The sequence below is a fragment of the Acinonyx jubatus genome, chromosome A2 (genome assembly GCF_027475565.1).
Source record: "Acinonyx jubatus isolate Ajub_Pintada_27869175 chromosome A2, VMU_Ajub_asm_v1.0, whole genome shotgun sequence".
Taxonomy (NCBI): domain Eukaryota; kingdom Metazoa; phylum Chordata; class Mammalia; order Carnivora; family Felidae; genus Acinonyx; species Acinonyx jubatus.
The window spans coordinates 14,859,898-14,880,174 of record NC_069383.1 but is presented as its reverse complement, the minus strand read 5'-3'; the positions used below and the strand labels follow the sequence as shown (position 1 = coordinate 14,880,174).

Below are 20,277 nucleotides of genomic sequence, written 5' to 3'. Positions count from 1 at the left end.
GAGCAGACACTGTCCCTGGACTCAGAAACAATACCACGGAGTTGATCTGACATGTCTTGGTGATTTGCAGAATGTTTCTAGTATTAGCTACATGTAAACGTTCATCACCCTAATACTGGTGAGTGGCGTAAATGGCCACAGCAAAATCAAGCACTTCTGGGCATCCTTGGGGGCAGGGTACCAAAAAAGGGCCCCAATAGGCCTCAGATCCCCCCAAAGACCCTTTGAACCCCAAATGCAGGCCCACTCTGTTTCTAAAAAGGAGTTAAGTCCCCAGCCTTGAGCCAAGGCTCAAGGCCCCAGAGAGCCAAGCCCTCTGCCCCCCTCTCCTGAAGGTCTCCCCAGCCTCTGCTCCTGACCAAGGCACATGACAGCTCTGTTTTGCCCAGTTCCTGGTCTGTGGCCTTGAGGATTGCTATCCCAGGCCAATTGCCTCGCAATCAAAATCTCAGCCACGTCACCAATTATGTGCACCCGGTAATCTTCCCCAGTAGCTATGAGGCAAAAATTCTAACATAGATGCTCTGAATACAACTTAAAGGTGATGTTTAAGGAAAATGCGCAGGTACTCAGTTCAACATTCAGAAGGATAGAAAACAAACAAAAAGAGTCTTACTTCTGCCCTCCATATCCAGTTTCACTATGTGGAGATAAACACCCATGAACTTGGTTTCTTGGGTATTCTTGCAAGAATCTTCATAGAAGCACACACACACATCTTAGTAGACACACATGAGTTCACACCATACACACCCTTCTGCATATTGCTTTCTCCTAACTTTTTTTAAAAGCTTATTTATTTTGAGAGAGAGAGAGAGAAAGAGCATGAGTTTGCAAGCAGGGGAGGGGCAGAGAGAGAGAGGAAGAGAGAGAATCCCAAGCAGGCTCCGCACTGTCAGCTCAGAGCCCAACTGGGGGCTCCGTCCCACAAACCGTGAGATTATGACCTGAGCTGAAATCAACAGCTGGACGCTTGACTGAGCCATCCAGGTGCCCCTGCTTTCTTCTAGCTTGATTTATCTTGGAGATTGTTCCACATCAGTATATGCGGATTTACCTTGTTCTTTTTAAACAGCTGCATATTATTCCAAATATATGGCATATATTTGTTGTCTTTTCTTGCCAGCAGCCTTTCCTCTTTCTTCCGGGAATAGTAACCTGCATTTGCTTTGGGGAATCATTTCTTCCTCATGGCAATCCTGCAATGGGCGGTGGTGAGGGGTGGGGGTGGGGGATGACCCTGACCCCATCTTCGGGCTTGGACATATGTCCTGGACCCTACTGCAAGGATTGATTCAGCGATGGACATGTGACTCTGGCAATACCACTTGTCACATGTCACATCGGGGCAATGCCAGTCATGGCCAGGACTTTATTCAAACCGTTAAGGAAAGAGAAGTCAGTAAGGGACAGGGAAAGGACTGTGACTTGGGCAGTAGATGGCTTTGTGACCCTTCCCGTGCACTGGGAAGCAAACAGCCTACAAGCCCCTGAAATCCTAAGGGAATTGTGTTATCAGAGACACTGGTGTGTGACTCACAAAGGCTGGTGTTGGCTAACCCACACGGACATCTCCAGCCCTGCCGCACCAATGACAAGCAGGCTGTGCCTTGATCCCAGGTGCAGAAATGGTAATGTGGGGATTTACAAGCTACCGCCATGCCCACCCTTATCGTCACTGTCACATTCTTTAACTCTTATGGACTCTCTCCCTTCCTGAGGACAATCTTTGGAGCAGCTTAGGGAACCCCCTGGCTGTGCAAAATGATTTATTCCTTCAAAGATTCCTTCGCCACGATCATCTTTTGAAGTGCCTGTGCCGGGGAACTAACCAAGCTCATGCTCATTTCCTGGGCCACAGTATCATTGACAGCGTGTCTCACACCTGGCTCTGGGGCTGGAACATCTCTTGGCCAAAGACGTTTGATGATCCCCCCTATTTCCACTCCGAACGTTCTATTTGTGTGCTCTAGTTGGGTGTGCAAACACGGGCTGCATATTCGGGCTAGGCTGAGGATGGAAAAGATTCGGGGTTGTCACCTGGCCTGAGAAGGGGCTGATAGAAGAAGATGAATCACACACATCACTGGGAACCTGTTGGTAAAAAAGGGCAGAACGAAGGAGTGGTCCTTTCCTCCTGGGAAGACTTGTTCCAGCAAGATGAGCCACGGTCCAGAGAGAAACACTTGACCCAGGGGAGGCTCTGCCCCAGCAGAGAAGCATTTCTTTAACAGAAAGATGCCTGGCCCCGCCCCCATCCCTCTCGCTTTCCTGAACCCAAGGAAGAAGGACCTTGCAGACCCTTGGCTGCAATGGGAGTTGTGAATCATACAGCAACACTCACATGCACTTGGCAATGAGAATTTGATTGTTGACAGCCAAGAATAGACTCTGTGAAGGGGATTCTGCCAAAATGCAACCACGAAATAAAATATGTTCTGCTACCAATACTTAGTTTTTCTTCTTTTTGGGTGGTTTTACAATTTTTCACTTTATTCACTTGTGTAAAGTGAAATGATTGTAAGTGATGTGTTCCTAGCCTTCTTTCTGCCGAGAGGGACGACCTCCCTGGTGTCTCATGGTAACGTGCATTCTGATTGCAGATCTTAGGTGATTTGGTTGACTTCTGGGTGTAGTGTGGTGGGAAGGCAATCTGATTTCTCAAGTCCAGTCCAAAAGAATAAGCCGAGAAACCTACAAACTTATATGTAGGGTAAGCCCTCATCCCCATGGAAATACAGGAGGAAATGAGAGTGAGGGACCATTAATAAGATAGGAAACAGATGTGGGACTGGGATTGGAGAGGGAGGTTCAGAGCTAGAGGCTCAGGTGACCCTGGGGCAGCCAGGTAGGGGGTACAGGCAGGGTGAAGGCCATGGAGGAAGGCCCCGCCTGGGAGTCAGAGAACCCACCCAACCTGCGCTCCAGGGTGCAGCCTTCGGAAATGCTGTTGACTTGCGATTTGCAACAGAAGCCGAGGATGTTGTCAGCGCACATATGTAAGTGTCCCCAGCGCTTCGTGGAGGTTCACCAGTGTGACCTGAATCTGAAATGTTCCTCTTGTCCCCTCAGACCTTGGTCCTCCCGTCTCTCTCTCCAGTGTCAAGAGTCTGGCCGAGTGGCGGCCTCACCCCTCTGCCCTGACTCCACGACAGCCCAGAGGAAAGCCCTTCATCTTCCTGGAATCTCACCGCGTCATCCCTGTAAACTTTATTCCCATTTCACAGAGGACAGGCGGGAGGCTGGGAGGTGCATGCCCCGGATTAGAGGACAGGTCTCCCGGCTCCAGGATCCGCGCTCCTCTCTCTGCAGCATCTGGCATCCTGCCAAGGGAGCGGGTGGCCGGCGGGGCCTGGGGCTGTGGGGCTGTCCCTGCTCCTCGGCGCCTCCTCCCTCCCCGTCCCCTCCCCGTCCCCACCCCCACCACCCCAGGCGCCACCCCGCCAGCCCCGCTACCGCCTGCCTCCACCCGCTCCTCCCCGTGCCCCGGCTGTGCGCGGAGGCTGCGGCTCGGCCAGGGCAGGCGCGGCGCGCACGGCTGGCGGAGGCGGCGGCGATCGGGCACGGGGGTCCGGCGCGGGGAGCCGGGCTCAGCCCCGGCCTGCGCCAACCGCGGCCCTCGTCCACCCGAGGCCGGCCTGGGGGGCCCGCAAGGCGCGCGGAGCGCCGAGTGCGCGTCGGGCTGGGCCCCGCACCCCGGCGCAGGAGCGCGGGCGCGGCGCGGCGGAGCGCCGGGCATGGAGCCGGCCCGGGAGCCCCCCGCGCGGACCCGGCCGCCGCCGCCCCCCGCCGCCCGCCCCGCGCCCGCCCCCGCAGCGCCCAGGCCGCGCTCGCCGGCGGAGGCGGAGGGCCGCGGACCCGAGGGGCTGCTGCGGCGATCGGGGTCGGGCTATGAGGGCAGCACCAGCTGGAAGGCGGCCTTGGAGGGTAAGCGCCGAGCGGCCCTCCGTCCCCCGGCCCGGGACCCGGGACCCGGGAGGCGGGTCAGAGTCACCTTGGCCGAGCTCCCGGAGGGAGGGCGGGAGCGCGGGGAGGATTGATTTCAGGGCAGTCAGATGCCACAGGGCGGAGTTGGGGAGGACCGTAGCTAAGGACCACCTACAGTTACAGCCTTGACCCTACCTAGGCAGCTGACCCACTCTTTGACCTTGGGAGCGGGTTTCATGCTCTGAGCCCCAATCTCCTCCAGAATGAAGGGGGACGGTTCCTGACCGGCCCTCACCTGATGTGCACGTTGAGAGGGTGGCTTCGATCTGTAGTGGTGGCAATGTTTTGGGCAAAGTGACAAAAGCTGTAGACGCCGGGGAAGGTGCCCCTGCGCTGTGGGAAGGGGAGGGGGCGCTGGCGGTGACGGGGCCACATAGGAAGGAGAGAGGTGGAGAATATGCCTCAGGCTCTTCCTGGCAAGGTCATGCGTGCCACCTTCCTCTTCCAGTCAGATGGGCTCAGGGAATGACCCTGGTCAGCCAAGGGGGCGGTAACCAAGTGGAAAATAGAATTCAAGTTCATGAGCTCATTGGGGAAACTTTGTGGCCCCAGGGGGTGTGTGGTGTGGGAGATGCTAGACTTGTCAAGGGAGAGGGCTGGCCCTCTGGACTTCTGGATATTCCTGACGCCCCCAGTCCAAAGGCTGAGAATCTGGGCAGCATTAACTAGGGAAGCCCGGAGCCTGGGTCACCTAACCCTTGGGGGCAGAGAATTAAAGGAAGACTTGTGGGGCACCTGGGTGGCTCTTGTCAGGGACTCAGATCATGATCTCACAGTTGGTGGGTTCGAGCCCAGCATCAAGCTCTGCAGTGACAGCACGGAGCCTGCTTGGGATTCTCTCTCTCTCTCTCTCTCTGTCTACCCTTCTCCCTCTCTCTCGTTCTCCCTCTCAAAAATTAATAAATAAGCATAAAAATGAAAAAGAAAAAAAAAGAAAAGGAAGCCTCCATGGAGTGGAGAGAGGGCAGGGTGCCCCAGGCTCGAGGAATGACATGTTCAGGGGCCAGGTGGCCAGAACCAGCTTGTCCCTGTGGCAAACTGAACTCTAGAGTAACAGAATGGAGGGGAAGGGATGGGAAGTGATGGATCTGGAGGGTCCAGACTGTGAATGGTCGCCCAGGCATTGGACTTTGTTCTGAAGAAACTGGTGAGAGTTAAGCATAGAATGAGACAGTGGATTTGCCCTTGGAAACGTGGTGGCGATCAAGAGGGGTCAGGCCAAGACCAGGTCAGTGAGGAAGGTGGGGTGGTGGTCGGGGGCGAGACCTGGCCAGCGCTTGCCAGGGCAGGTACCTTGCCGAGGAGGGAGAGGTGGGGGCTGCGATATCAGCTCTTGGCCCAGAGGCCGGTGGGCTGCCTGTGTGGGGGAGGGGCTGTGCAAACTGTGGAGGGAGGGACGGTCAGATGCCTGGGTGGTGATTTGGGACAAAGGAAGCAAAGAAGTTGGGTCACAGAATAGAAGAGCCATCGCAGGCGGGGGAGAGTAGAGTTGAAAAAAGGTGGGCAAACCGCTTTCTCTGTCAGGCATTGTCAGATTTGCCTGTGATCCCCGCATCCCTCCCGCCCAAGTTATGTCTGGAAGTTGCTCACTCCTTTTGCCTGTGAGTCTTCATTCATTCATTCATAGGCATTCCTGCAGGGTCTGCCCTAGCCTAACTCCAGCCCCCTGATGGTCAGGGCCGCTTCAGGGGTGGTGTGGCCTCATTCAATGCCTCTGGCTTGCTGGTTCCTATTTTACCCCCGGCCCTGACTTTGACCATCCTGCTTTCTGCTCCCAACCGGGGCTGGGCTGACCATCTGCGGTTAGGCTGAATAAGGCCCAGGCCCGGTTGCTCTCTTGGGACACGGACTCTTCTACCCACGAAGAAGCTCGCTGATTTGTACTTAGTGTCTCTTGCAGTCCAGCCTTGTCTTGCCGGTCCTTGCCTGGCTCTGCGTCTCATCTCATGCCACCTCTGGTTCTCCCCCTGGTCCCCCCAGAAGCAGCCCCACCCTTGATGTCTTTGGTCCTTGGAGGCCCAGCATCTGTGGCCTATGGACTTTTTCTGCAGGAATTGTAGTATCTGGGGCCTGAGTCCAGGGCCCCCCGGTGCTCTGAGAGTCTGCTGGGTGCTCCCTTGGCACCCCCATCTCCTGTCAGAAGAGGGGAACTCAGGGACCAGGCCTGGTCTCTCCAGGGTATTGCTGTGCAGGCAGAAATCACAGGACGGGGGCTGAGGCAGCTTGGTGAGGCACAAAGAACTCAAAGTCAGGTAAACCCAAGCCAGATCCTTCCACCACCATGGGCTGGCCGTTTTCAAACTTGTTTGACTCAGTTTCCTTATCTACTAAGCTAGGTAATTCCTTCTGCCCCTCAGGGCCACACAAAGGCGCAGGGGTGTGGGCTGTGCAGGTGACTCCTGTCACCAGCTCTCTGGACTTGGCATCCTGCGCCCGTGACGGGGCAGCGCAATTGCCTACCTTGAGTCTGCTCCCTGCCCCCGGCTGAAGTCCATGGAATGAGCCGTCAGCTGACACTGAGAAAACACCTGTGATGGGATGAGGGGTCTGCCCTTGAGACAAGTGAGAGACTTTTTGACTCGACCAAGCTGAACGGTCGGGGCGGGGCTGTGCTCCTTTGGTACCAAGTGCCAGGCATTTCTCAAGCACCTACTGTGTGCCCCACCCCGGGCCAGAGGCTTTCATGACACGGTCCCATTTAATACTCCCCCCCCCCCCACACACACACACCCTTCAGGGGCTGGTGAGCATTGTTACCTATTTTGCAGATGAGCAAGCCCACTGGGACAGGGTAAGCGTCTTGCCCAAGAACACAAGTTGTTTGCTAATTGTTTGCTAACGTGTGTTTGCCAGGAGGGCCTCTGACCTGAGAGTTCTCGGGCTTCATGAGGCTAATCGGGAAGAACTGAGTTGTGTTTGTGATGCGTGTAGCTCTCTGGCCCAGACTCTCCAGACAACGCTGCTACCTCGCGCACGGACCTTTTTTTCCTCCTCACAGGTTAAGTGAAATTGAGGACTTCTTAAATTTAAACCAGAATTAGAGCTCACGACTTCTCGACTTTCCTTAGATGAACAATTAGCTTTATAAATAGAAAGCCAGACAGAAGTTCTCCTGAGCAAGCCTTCTCTCCCTGTGGCTGTTAACCTTTCTTTCCATGCCCTGGCCTCGGGGAGCGGCCAGGAAAGGTGACCCAGCACGCTGCCGAGGCCTGGGTTCTAGAAAGACTGGGGGTGACAGGAGATGGGGATATTTCTGGCTGCGGGGGTGGGATTGGGGAAGAGCGAGTAGCCTGGGGGTACGGGAGGGGACGATTCTGTACATCACAGGCTATAGATTTTTCAGAGCTCACCGATTCTGAATTTTTAATGTTGAAAGTTTCTTGATTAGACATAAACCCACAACTTCCTGGTCAAAACCACACACATGCATTTAGCCAAGCCTTTTAAAATTTTAAAAATTACCAAACTCTGCATTTGATAGTTTTGAACAGTCAAGACTATGCTTGCCAGACTGTGGCCCTGACAACTTAGAGAGAGGTCAGCGGTGAGTCTCTTTTGGGCTGTGGGTGTGAGGGTGATGGGGCATCTTCCGGGTTGCAGCCAGATTTTCAGCAGTTCCTTCTAACATGAGGCTAATTCATATATATTTATAAACACAAATAAACGCACCCTCAAACTCCATCTGTTGTGGAGTATCGCATAGAAGGAATGATTGAGTTAGACATTTGTTATGGCTTGAATTGTTTTTTTTTTTTACTGTATTTTTTAAAGATTTTTTTCAACGTCTATTTATTTTTGAGAGACAGAGAAAGAGACAGTGTGAGCAGAGGAGGGGCAGAGAGAGAGCACAAGCAGGGGAGGGGCAGAGAGAGAGGGAGACGCAGAATCCGAAGCAGGCTCCAGGCTCCGAGCTGTCAGCACAGAGCCCAATGCGGGGCTTGAACCCACAAATGTGAGATCATGACCTGAGCTGAAGTTCGACGCTCAACTGACTAAGCCACCCAGGCTGCCCGTTCTGGAGTGGGTGGGTTTCTAATCCAATATGACTGGTGTTCTTATAAGACCACGGTCACAGGAAGACAAGAGACACACAGGGAGAAAGTTCATGTGATGAAGAAGGCAGAGCCTGGAATGAAGGGCTGCAAACCCGGGGGTGAGGAAGGTCACCAGCAAACCCTCAGAAGCCAGGACGAAGAGAGCAAGGACTCCCCTAGCTTTCGGAGCAAGTGTGTCCCTGCTGGCACCTTGATCGTGGACTTCTCGTCCGCAGAAGCGAGCAAATAAATTTGCGGAGTTTTAAGCCATGTGGTTTGTGGTGTTTTGTCACCCCAACCCTAGGAAACGAATACAGCGTTGTTTTGGATTGTCCAGCCCCACAGCCGTCCTCTGTGACAGCACTAGTGAGCAAGGAGTCGGGACTCCCTAGAGGGTCTTTTTCTGTCCACAGTGCAACGTCCAGAGTAGTTATCCCTGTGAAAGTCCCAAGAGGCTCCCTGGTTCTGCGATATCAGAGATGCACGTGCACATCCCCACCCCCAGAGAGCAGCTGTACATCCATGTGGCCTTTCCTACAAACTCAGCAGAGTTTAAGGCTGACTAAGGACATTGTCACTCAGTGTAGCTAAGTCCCCCTCAGGTTTTTGAGTACTGGCGGGTGCTCTGTACCCTGTGTAGGGAATGCAAAGGTGAGTAAAGCACGGGCTTTTCCCTAAAGGAGCCTGTGGGCTCATCATCATCGTCATCGTCATCACCATGGTGATTGCTAACACTGAAGTAGAGCTTTCTAAGCCAGACACCTGCTAAGCACTGAATGATGATTTCTCACAAAATTTTAGGAGGCAGATACTACTATGACCTCATTTTATTTATTTATTTATTTATTTATTTATTTTTTTCAACGTTTATTTATTTTTGGGACAGAGAGAGACAGAGCATGAACGGGGGGAGGGGCAGAAAGAGAGGGAGACACAGAATCGGAAACAGGCTCCAGGCTCTGAGCCATCAGCCCAGAGCCCGACGCGGGGCTCGAACTCACGGACCGCGAGATCGTGACCTGGCTGAAGTCGGATGCTTAACCGACTGCGCCACCCAGGCGCCCCTATGCCCTCATTTTAAGGGTGGAGAAAATGAAGTAAAAATAGAAGCTGAGTAACTTTGCCGCGAAGTTACTAAATCATCTAGAAAGGGGCAGAGCTGGGATTTGAACCTACCAAAGTGGTTTAAGATGCTATGCTCTTATCTTCAGTGCACAAAGCGTTATGGTGCCAGCGTGTATCGGCCTAGACGGGCGAGTAGAGAAGGGAGAGGAAGGATACATACAGGGCACTTGCCACAGGCAGTTACCAGGCAGCTCAGGGGGGATCAGCCCTATGACAAGCTGCCGTTGAGGACAACAGAGAAGGTGCAGAAAGAGCCCAGCCCCGGAGGGCACACGTGAGTCTCTGCTCTCACCTGCAGCCACTTGCCCCTAGGCTCCTGGCCACTTGCCAGCAGAGAACTTGCTCATAGGGAGGATTCCAGAATGCCGGCTGCACCCGTAGGTAAAGATGGCAAACTGAACGCACACATTTATCCTCTTTCCTTCCAGAAGCCCACTAACACATTGGTAAAGGGATTTTTTTTTTTTTACATTTATTTATTTTTGAGACAGAGAGGGACACAGCATGAACAGGGGAGGGTCAGAGAGAGAGGGAGACACAGAATCCGAAGCAGGCTCCAGGCTCTGAGCGGTCAGCACAGAGCCCGATGCGGGGCTCGAACTCACGGACCGTGAGATCATGACCTGAGCCGAAGTCGGTCGCCCAACCGACTGAGCCACCCAGGCGCCCCAGTAAAGGGATTTTTAAAAGGCCAGAAGGACAATGAGAGAAGGAGAGAAGACAATAGCAACACAACTGGGAGCTAGGGGTCAATGATGAATGCCAGCTGATTCCACCGGCTGGACAAGCAGAGGAATGGCCTGAGTCACATGCAGGAACCCCAGAGTATGGAGATGGGGACACTGGTCATCACGGCAGTGAGGGAACATGGAGCTGAAATGGGAGAGCCGGTCGAACATTTTAGAAATGATTTAGTTCCCCAGAGCCTCTTTGCCAGCTGTCCAGCATCTTCCCAGCGTGGGCAGGAGTCTGAGGCTGTCTTAGGGAGGGTCTTGAGACAGCAGTACATTTGGGAGCAAGCAGGTAAGCGAACATTTACATACTGAATACTTAGCATGGTCTCCCAGCCTCTCTGCCTGGGAGGGAAACAGAAGAGACTTCTCCGGGAATTCTGGCCCACCCAAGAGGAAAAACCTGGGGCATTCAGAGAGCCCCACCTGGTCACTCCACTGGGACCCCACAGTTAATAAGCCTTTTCCCAGCTTCAGAGGCCCCAATGGACTCTTTCCTCCTGCATTAATCAGGAACAAATAACCAAGGAATTCCAGACATCCAAGGAAACTCTCTGACTTGGAAACTAGAGACCAAAACAAATGAACAGGAAAAAAAAGCAATTTGGAAGAAACCCAGACAATCCAAGGAGAACTAAGCTTTCTGTCCACCTCTCCTCTTTTTCTCCCCCTCCAAAAAACTATTAGCAATATCCTCAAAGAGATCAGAGCAAATATGGCACCATTAAAAACAGGATGCTTTGAGAATGGGTCTTCAGAGAACAGGAGCAGACCATAGCAAAACAAAAAAAACCACCCTGAAAATTAAAAATACTTGCAGAAATGGAAAAGTCAGGAGAGCAGGAAGATAAAGGTGAGAAAAATCTCCTAGGAAATAGAGCAAAAAAGGCAAAAAGATAGTTGATAAGGGGGGAAAAAAGAAAAAGAAACTCAGAGGACCAGTTCAGGTGGTCCAACATCTGAAGAATATGACTTCCAGAAAGAGGACAGAGAAAATGGACAAGAGGAAACCATTGATGATATAATTAAAGAAAATTTCCTGAAACCAAAGGACGTGAGCTTCCAGATGGAGAGGGCCCATTGATTGCCTACTTTAGTGGACGCAAATGGACCCAAACTAGGGCATGGCATGCATGATGAAATTTTAGAAGACCGAGGGATAAAGAAAAGATCCTAAAAGCTTCCGGCAGGGGGCGGATAGCAATTGATATTATTCTTTTGTTTTTTTAAGTTTATTTATTTATTGAAGTGATCTCGACACCCAATGTAGGGCTCCAGCTCACGAGCCCAAGATCAAGAGGGGCATGCTCTTCCAACTGAGCCAGCCAGCACCCTTGGAAAGCAATTGATATGAAAAGGATCATGGGTGAGAATGGCTCTAGACTCTTCGAGAGCAACACTGGAGCTAGAAGACCGTTCATTAATGCCTTCAACATTCTGCAGGAGAATTCTGTCCAACCTGCAGTACTCAGGCCTCTGACTTCACAGCTCCAGCGGGGAGCATTCACCATAGGACACGGTGTGATGGTTTACCGCTGGTGGTTGTGTGGTGTGGTGGTCCTGCTCTGTCCTGTCTGTATTGGAAGATGTGCTCCACCCAAACAAGGGAGTAAACCAAGAAAAAAGAAGGCGTGGGACAGAAAGTGCAGGAGAGCCAGTACCTGAGGGAGGCAGAGAGATCCTCAGGCTGCTGGTAAAGGGAGATTCCAGGGTGGCAGGGGGGCTTAGAAGGCAAAACTAGATTAGAGAAGCTCAGAAGGGTTTGGGGGGATGCTTCTTCAAGAACATTGTTATGGGTTGGATGTTCATGTCCCCCCCCCCCACCAAGTGTCGATCAACAGATGAAAGGGTAAATAACAACAACCATATATACACATATAACATATATATGTATTTGCACAACGGGATATTACGCAGCCATAAAAAGGAATGACGTTCTGGCACATGCTGCAACGTGGATGGACCTTGAAGTGAAATAAGTCAGACACAAAAAAACAAATATTGTATGATTCCACTTATATGAAATATCTAGACTAGGCAAATTTGTGGAGACAGAAAGTAGATTTCGAGATTATCAGGGGCTGGCAGGGGGAGGTGGGAGCAGGGAATGAATGCATCATCAGAATGGAGTTTCTGTTTGGGTGACGAGAAAGTTTATTTGTAAAACTAAAAAGACAGTGGGGATAGTTGCCCAACATCATGGATGTAATTAACGCCATTCATTGTACACTTAGTGGTTAAAATGGCAACTTTTATGTGATGTCTATGTTCTGACAGTAAGAAGAACTTTAATAGGCTGTCCGAAGTCTCAAAGGGTTCTTCCCTTAAAGATAAAATAAAAATTTTCAGTGATAGAAAAAACAAAAGGGGAGAAGGCAGAGGTATTGTGAAGAGGATAGCAGGTATAGACATGGGCAGGATTTCCAGAGGTAGCAGTGGAGGAGGAGAGCTCTGAGGGCAGAGACCCAGCCCCAGGGCTGTGAGGACGGGTTGGGTTGTTTCAAGGAGTCCATGTGGCCAAAACCGGGGACCAGGAAGAGAAGCAGCAGGAGGTGAGGACTGGAAAGCCTAACAACCACAGAAGATGGTCAAGTGCAGAGCCTTGGAAGGAGGGCTTTTAAGCCGGGAGAGGGCAGTGTCACAGATTCAGAACTGTGTTCCAGAACACAGGCTCTCAGACTTCAGCATGCATCTGAATCACGCGGAGGGCTTGCTAAAACAGATTGATGGGGCGCCTGGGTGGCTCAGTCAGTCAAGCATCAGCCTCTTGATTTCAGCTCAGGTCATGATCTCATTGGTTCATGAGTTCGAACCCTGCATTGGGCTCCATGCCGAGCCTGCTTTGGATTCTCTCTCTCCCTCTCCCTCTGCCCCTCCCTCTCTCATGCTCTCTCTCTCTCTCTCAAAAACAAAAACAAAAAAACACAAAAAACACAGATTGCCGGGCTCAGGCTAGATTTTCTCACTATGAGGACTTGGGGCTGGCAATGGGGATTGGCGGTGGGGTGGGTGGCCGGGTATTGAACCGCTTTCTTTTCTTCTCAGACACCACCACACGTCTCCTGCTGGGGGCCATCGCAGTCCTTCTGTTCGCTATCCTGGTGGTGATGAGCATCTTGGGTGAGCATGCATGTCAGAGCATTTATGCAAGTGTATACAGAGACACCTATATCCATATACACCCCTTGTCAAATTAGGTAAAGTCTAATTAGGTAAAGAAAGGTTCCAGACATACTACGTATTCTGTGGGGAACAAAGCACAGAAAACAGAGTGCTGTTTCCAGATGCGAGTGTAGCCAAAAATAATATAGTCACACATTGACTCCACATGTCCCCTTTACTAAGCCATGCGGGGAAGGAGCGATGTTACTTAGGGACTGTTCCGTACGTGCTTCAAGAACACAAACCAGCTTGAGGGGGGTTAGGCAGACCCTGCTTCTTGAAGGAGATGGCTGGGGGATGAGGGCCTTTAAAGATCACGTTCATTCATTTAGTGAACACTTATTGAGCCCTGCTGTGTGTCAGTCCCCGTAAATGCCGAGGACAAAAAGAAAGAAGGAAGGGAGGAAGGAAGAAAGGAATAAAAAGGAGGAAATTGCAACTAAGAACAGGTGAGGCTATATGACCAGGAGATCTGGCTGCTTTGAATGGATTCAAGTCTAAGTATGTTGTGGGTTCTGAAGAGTCTGCAAAGTGATTTCAGTGCCTCTGGCTTTAATCTTTGAGAGGCACCCTAAGACCAGAGGCGGGCACCTTAAAATGGGAGAAAAGTCCAATGACAACATCGGCTCCTGCTAAATCCTCACCTTCGGGCATGCGTGATAATCAGGGGATTTGTGAGTGTTTAGAAAAGAATATGGTGACCACTGGTGCCAGCTCAACCTAGAATAATCACTACAAATTAAATTGGTTTCCTGGTACTGGGTGTCCCAGTGCTGGGTTGGGGAGGTCAGAGCCATGCAAAGACATAGCACGTTGTGATTTTACTAAAGCACAACAGAGTCTCTTTGGAGATCCTTGCGGAAAGGCAGTTGAAAGTGGCCTCACCATGGTCAATACTCCCAAGTGATCGCAGTGCACCGAGCAGATAAGCCAGAGTGTCGATTATTTAATTGGTGTCGGTGCGGCTATAGATCCTTAGGGGCTGGAGAACCACAGGCCTGTTCTTGGCTTTGTCCTGGTCTACATTTTAATCAATCGCTCGTACGAACACAAACAAAAATATGCTTATGGAATTTGTAGGTGTTACAAGGATGCTTGGGATGACAGAGGAAGGATGCTTAGAAGACAGATGGAAAAAAAAAATTAAAGATTAAAATGTGTCTTTCAAAACTCAGATGAGCCCATGTGAATGAGATAAAGGTGGAAGAAATAAAAATAAGATATCCGTATGGACTTACAAAGTGATTTATACGAGTTCAGGACACAGGGGAGACCTGGCTTGGAAACAGATCATACGAAAACGATCCAAGCGTATGTTCTGCCGGCCTAGGAAAGCGCACGTATGCACGTACCCACTGATTCTTTTCACTGAAGCTGTCTGCAGGCAGGAAAGCCCATAGCAACTGGAAGGCAGTATGGCACTGTTGCTGGGGGTGGGGCCGCCTCTGTCTGTCCTGGTGGCAGCCTTTTGGTGACCGTGCGGACATACCACAGTGAGCCAGACGGGACGGAGAAGGGTGTGGAGAGCATCTTTCGCAAGGAATTATGGAAACCTGGATGAGCAGAGTCTGGCATCCTTCTTCAAGTAGGCGGCAGAAGACGGGCTGGGCTTGCTCTGGGTCACTCCAGGGGCAGAACCTAGACCTGGAGGTCTAGGTCTTGGGAAGGCAGGTTGGGGCTCAACACTGAAAAAGAACCTGGCAGCAGTTCAGCAGTGAAACAGGTTGAATTGTTAGCTACCAAGGGCACAGCCAATGAGAGGGGGTTGGTGGTTCCCACCCTGGCCGGGGAGAGAGCGCATGTGGCCTCTAGGTCTTTCCTAATTCTGTTTCTGGGGTTCCGAGCCTCCAGGAGTTGAGAGAGAGAGATGAGATCTTAACCCAGGGGCTAATCTGCTGTCACCTCCCCTGGCGGTTGTGGCCTTGCCAGCCTCCCAGATCTCCCTTACCGTTTATTTAGTCACCAACCTATTACCTGCCAGGCACTGCGAGAGCCGCTCACGTGGGAAGACAGCCACCTGAGTCATCACTGGAGGGCACCCAAGTCAGGTGGGGGGCAGGGGGGGGGGATTTGGGGATCCTTCAGGCCCAGGCAGGGGCCAGGCGTGCTGGCGGACACTGAGTCCTCTCGGTCTTCCCGGCAGCTTCCAAGGGCTGTATCAAGTGCGAAGCGCCCTGCCCAGAGGACTGGCTGCTCTACGGAAGGAAATGCTACTTCTTTTCTGAGGAGCCGAGAGACTGGAACACGGGCAGGCAGCACTGCCATACTCACGATGCTGTGCTGGCTGTGATTCAGAGCCAGAAGGAGCTGGTGAGCCCTGGGCTGGGGGGGGGACCTTCGGGGAGGACCACACTCCTGGGATGTGGCGTCCCCCGTGGCGTGTTTCCAGAAGGCACCCAGCCTGGGGTGTGCTGGTGGGCCCCACGGGGCGGGAGCCCGAGTGGCTCCCGTTTCTGCGGCTGTCGCGAAGGCCGATGGTTTCAATCCAAGGCCGGTTTGCCGAGCTCAACTCAGTTTTGCCAAGGGTGAGAATTACAAGTTACCAAGGCACTTGTGGATGAAGAACACGCTGGCATCTTCTACGAGTCCACATCAGGGCATGAGCTCTCACTTAACGCCCACAACAGTTTTATCAGTATAAATGTGACAGAAATGCAATTAGTGAGTCTGTGGTCCGTTTTGCATTTTGAGGGTAACAGTGGCGTGGCAATCCAAAATAGCGGATAATCTAAAAATCACTTCTTTTTTAAAAAATATGTATTTTTTAATGTTTATTTTTGAGAGACAGAGAAAGGAAGAGAGGGAGCACAGGCAGGGGAGGGGCAGAGACAGAGAGGGAGAGAGACAGAATCTGAAGCAGCCTCCAGGCTCTGAGCTGTCAGCACAGAGCCTGAAGCAGGGCTCGAACTCACAAACCGCAAAATTATGACCTGAGCTAAAGTTGACACTTAACCAACCGAGCCACCCAGGTGCCCCGAAGAATCTGAGCTCAGAAGATGAACTTTGTTCCAGGCTTCCCGGTTCAGCAGGCACGCTCCGGGCCCCAAGGCTAGTGCGGGCCAGTGCTGGGACGGAGGTCAGTGGGAGCGCAAGGCACTCTGTGACCCCAGCTCCTTACTTTCGGGATGCAGCGAGGGACCCCCTTTCAGTGTCTGTACGTCCTGGGAGCCGGCCTTCTCAGCCGAGATTAGTCTTGGCATGTCTGAACAGCCAGGAGACCTCATATGACTCAGGTTTCCCTCTTTCCTTGGTACAGGAGTTTATGTTCAAGTTCACGCGGAGGGAGCCCTGGATTGGCCTGCGCAGAGTGGGGGACGAATTCCACTGGGTCAACGGGGACCCGTTTGACCCGGACACGTGAGCTGAGGCTTCATCTTCTGGCCCCTGAGCTTAGACTGGGGAAGGCCTAGCTCCCTGGACACAACCCCCCAGAGACAGCCCCCCGGGTCTGGGCCAGCTAGAGCTACTAACCTCCAGGTTCAGCGGCGTGTGACAGAGAAAACGATAACGGCTTTACTTCCCCGTCCTCTCCCGTGCAGCCTGCTTTGGCGGCTCTGCTGTAATGTAGCCATCGGAGCTTTCCACCGCCAGGCTTTTTCCACCTCGGGGCTCCCCGTCCGTGTAGCGGCCGGTCTGCGTGGCTCAGGGTGGCTCCGAGGAAGGGCAAGACAGGCCCCGGATGTTCCTCTCGCATTGGCCAGAACTTAGCCACGTGACCACAGCCGCTGGAGATGGGGCCTCCATTCCCGGCAGCTGTGTGCTGCTTAAACATTGTTATCATGGAAGAGGGGGCTCCGAGCCCTGGGCGCTGTGCGCATGGTCTTAGAGAAAACACCTCCTGAGGGTGCTGGGGGCGTGTGCAGTGGTGGTGTCCCTTGTGCGACCCAAGTGGTGTGGATGGGAGTGTGTGATGGGGTGGCAGGAATGCCGTCTCGGGGACTGGTTTGTGGGGTGCCGGTGGCAGTGGGCGTGGGCAGTGGGGGGTGTATGTCTGTGGCAGTGGGGGGGTGATGATAGTGGGGGGGGGCAGCCCAGGCTTGGGGAAACACAGGGGAGTGCGTACAGGGGAATAAGAACCTCAGCTTCTAGTCCAGACCCGAGAGACCAGGCTGCTCACCTGATGATGGTGATGATGATGCAGGCGGGACCCCAAGGCAGGGGAGGCGGGAGGACTGACCGCCAGCGCTCCACCGTGGCCTTCCCATTCGAAACTGGCTGGGGGCTGCATCAGTCGCTGGTAGCCTCTAGGGGGCGAGCAGCTCATCAGCTCCTTCCCTCCATTCCCCGGGCTCCCTTGCCCTTCATTCTGCACCCCTCTTTGTCCTCATTGTCTCTTCCTTTTTCTCTCTTTCCGTTTCCTGCCTTCACCCCAGGCCTATCCTTAGAGCTGCTGAGAAGTCTTGCATTTTCTGCCCCTTTCTCCCCTCATCTGGAAGCTTCCTGTTCTCAGAAGCTGGGAGAGCCCCGGAGGCTGGGGTTCCCGGTGTGCCGACCACCTGTCAACCAAAGGGCCTCTAGGCCACGTTTCTCTGGCACCGAGGTGGTCCTGCCCGGCAGTCTCTCTTGAGGTCATTCTGGTGTCCTCTCTTGTGAGACCCTGGCTCCAGCCTTGGCAGGGAACTCAGATCAGGGTGACCAATGAGGTTAAGAAGCAATACTGAAATTCACAGGAATGATTTGAGGTAGAAAGGACCCCCAACCCCCATGTCCACCGATGATGTCAGTGAATTTGTGGGCAACACAGCCTGGGTATCAGACGCTGGGGTTAATCAGGTCCACCCCTGTGAGCTAGTTTAATTCAGCTCATCTCTGCTGAGCTCTTCCTGTGCTGGACACCGTGTGCTGCAGGGGAGCCGAGATGAGGGAGGCATGGAGCCCGCTGTTCAGGAGCTGACTGCCTGGGGGGCTGGCAGGGACAGACACAGGCCCCACGAGCTGTGACAGGCGGTGCCCATGGTGTAGGCAGGTGCTTTGGGGAGCAGGGGGCAGAGGGTGGTCCTGAACCGGATACTGGCTCACGGGACGGATGAGTGAGCTAACTCTGGAAGGACAGGAAAGTGCAGTTGTGTTCAGGAGATGTCTGCGGACATCCCCAGCGTGCCTGGAGCCGTGGTGGACACAGTAGGGAAACAATGAGAGGCTGCACGAGAAAGTTCTCTTGGGGCCCAAAGCACTAGAAGGTGGCTCCGGAGGGAAGGGACAGGTCACAGGGCCTCCGGGGCCATGCTGTGCGTGCCAGGTTCTAACTGCCTGCTCTCTTGTCTTCTGGCCCCAGATTCCCGATCTCGGGCCTGGGAGAGTGCGTCTTCGTGGAGCCCACCAGGCTGGTGTCGACGGAGTGTCTTATGACCCGGCCCTGGGTGTGCAGCAAGATGGCCTACACATGAGGTGGGTCAGGCCAGAGGCAGCTCTCCAGCCAGGAGCCGAGACCTGCCCGCCCCAGGCTGCTCTCCAAGGCGAAGCAGTGAGGAGGGTGGCCTGCGCTCCGGCCCCCATTCAGGTCCCACAGCCCTGGTTCCTGGTTTCCTTGGCCCCAGGCAGGTCCTGTGGTTCAGCTGTCAAATCCCACATGCTCAGTAGTGTAGGCGTCCCCCAAACACACACACACACATGCACACGCACGCATGCACGCACACGTCTGCACACGGTCCCTTCTCAAGTTCAGAGTCCACCCTTAGCCACCCCAACAAATCCCTCCCTGGCCCAGGCCTGGAATACTTCCTCCGGCACCGTCACAGAGTGCATTACAGTCATTTCTCCGGGGTGCTGGGGAGGCAGGGAGGGAGGCCTTCCCCTTACAGGGCCCCCTCCATCCGCCCTGTTTGCCTTGCTGGGGCTCTCAGGCAGGCCCCTGCCGCGTCTGTGGTGCTGTGGTGTTGGTCACTGATGGAATAAAGAGATGACTGGCGTCCAGAGAAATCTGCCGCTGTTTGTTCCAGGGTCACGGCTTGGGGGAGGAGCAGAGGGACACGTTTCTGGGTTCCTGTCTGCGGGAAGGCACCACCGAGATGCACTTGATCTGGTGTGGCAGGTGGCAGCGTGTGGGAACCGAGGACGAAAAGCACATTCTGTGGCCTCAGGGCACCCTTTAATTTTGCTAAGCTACCGAGTTATTCTTAGCTGTCGGAGGGGGGTGTCCATCTGGCTCCCTCATTACTATTCCACTCAGTATGACAAACTTCTATTCACATCACACCTACTGCGTGCTGGACACCACGCCGGGCATGGGGAGCAACAGCTTTATCCCCCAAGTAGCTCGCAGAGAGCAGAGGCAACAGCTTGGGAAGCACCAGAACGTTCTGGAACACAGTTGAGGGATGGCTTATCCTGCCTTAGGGGAGGAGGGGGGTGATATGAGCGGGAGGATTAGCCGTGCAGAAAAGATGACGTTCATGTTGGGCGGGTAAGAGTTTGGGAAGGTCCCGAGGCCCCTTCCTGTCCCCCTTGGTCTGCCTGGGGAGGAAGCAGGGGCCTGGCAGTTCCCCTGGGCCTGCAGAGGCTCCAAGGGCGCCGGGCCCCCAGCACACACAGTGGAGCCCGGCCTCCCCGGCCTCCTCTCAGGGCCCGGGGCTGGCTGAGAGGGCTGGCCTGCCCGGGAGTGGCCCATGTGAATGTGGGTCCTGGCCCATTTTCAGAAAATAGCTCAGAGCGAAACCAGGTCCTGCTGTGTTCTGCTCAGCCCTTCTACTGTCCATTTTCAGACAAAGCTGTCAACTTGGTGGTGTTGAACTTTCTGCGTGCTTTCCAGGTATCTAGTAAAATATGGGCATTTTGAGAGTTCACATTTTGTTTTTAGTGGGAAGCCAGTGAGGAACCCAAGCGTACTATTAAGAGGTGATAGGGATTCAGGGCAGTGGTGGCGCCTGGGCGGGGTGGCAGGAAGCCCGGCACCTTCTCAGCGCCGGTGGGGAAACGTTGTGGGGCTGAGCACCGAGGCCACGGTCGGCTGCCGCGGGGACTACTTTGGGGGACGGAGGGGGGAGTCTCACTTCCCCCTATTCTCAGTCATGCACAATCTCTTCCCCTCAAAGACGTGAGGCTCAAAAGGCTTGCCAGTGGTACCTCATTTAATTCTTACAGAAATGCCCAAGGAGGAAAGGAGGAAAGGCTGACGCAGGTGGCCAGACTGAGTGTGGCAGGATCCCGGGGTCCCGAGGCGTGGTAGCGCCTGGCCGGGGCTTCCGGGCTGTGCTCTCACCTGCAGACAACCAGGCACTGAAGAGGGCTGGGAAGGGAGC

General features: G+C 53.6%; 1 protein-coding gene across 1 annotated transcript; it reads left to right on the top strand.

The window, feature by feature from the left end:
* Positions 1–3,463: 3,463 nt before the first annotated feature.
* CLEC2L (C-type lectin domain family 2 member L) lies at positions 3,464–18,958 on the top strand. The gene is made up of 5 exons (XM_053218012.1): positions 3,464–3,927; positions 12,923–12,997; positions 15,183–15,349; positions 16,296–16,396; positions 18,315–18,958. The coding sequence occupies exons 1-5, from the start codon at positions 3,738–3,740 to the stop codon at positions 18,424–18,426; spliced, it is 645 nt and encodes a 214-aa protein (XP_053073987.1). The 5' UTR covers positions 3,464–3,737; the 3' UTR covers positions 18,427–18,958.
* The last annotated feature ends 1,319 nt before the right edge of the window (positions 18,959–20,277 follow it).

Bases quoted from the DNA above. Each gene is read 5' to 3' on its own strand.
- CLEC2L (XM_053218012.1), top strand. From the start codon at position 3,738: ATGGAGCCGGCCCGGGAGCCCCCCGCGCGGACCCGGCCGCCGCCGCCC. The intron at 12,998-15,182 runs GTGAGCATGCAT...TCTTCCCGGCAG, and splicing joins GGTGGTGATGAGCATCTTGG to CTTCCAAGGGCTGTATCAAG. The intron at 16,397-18,314 runs GTGAGCTGAGGC...TTCTGGCCCCAG, and splicing joins GACCCGTTTGACCCGGACAC to ATTCCCGATCTCGGGCCTGG.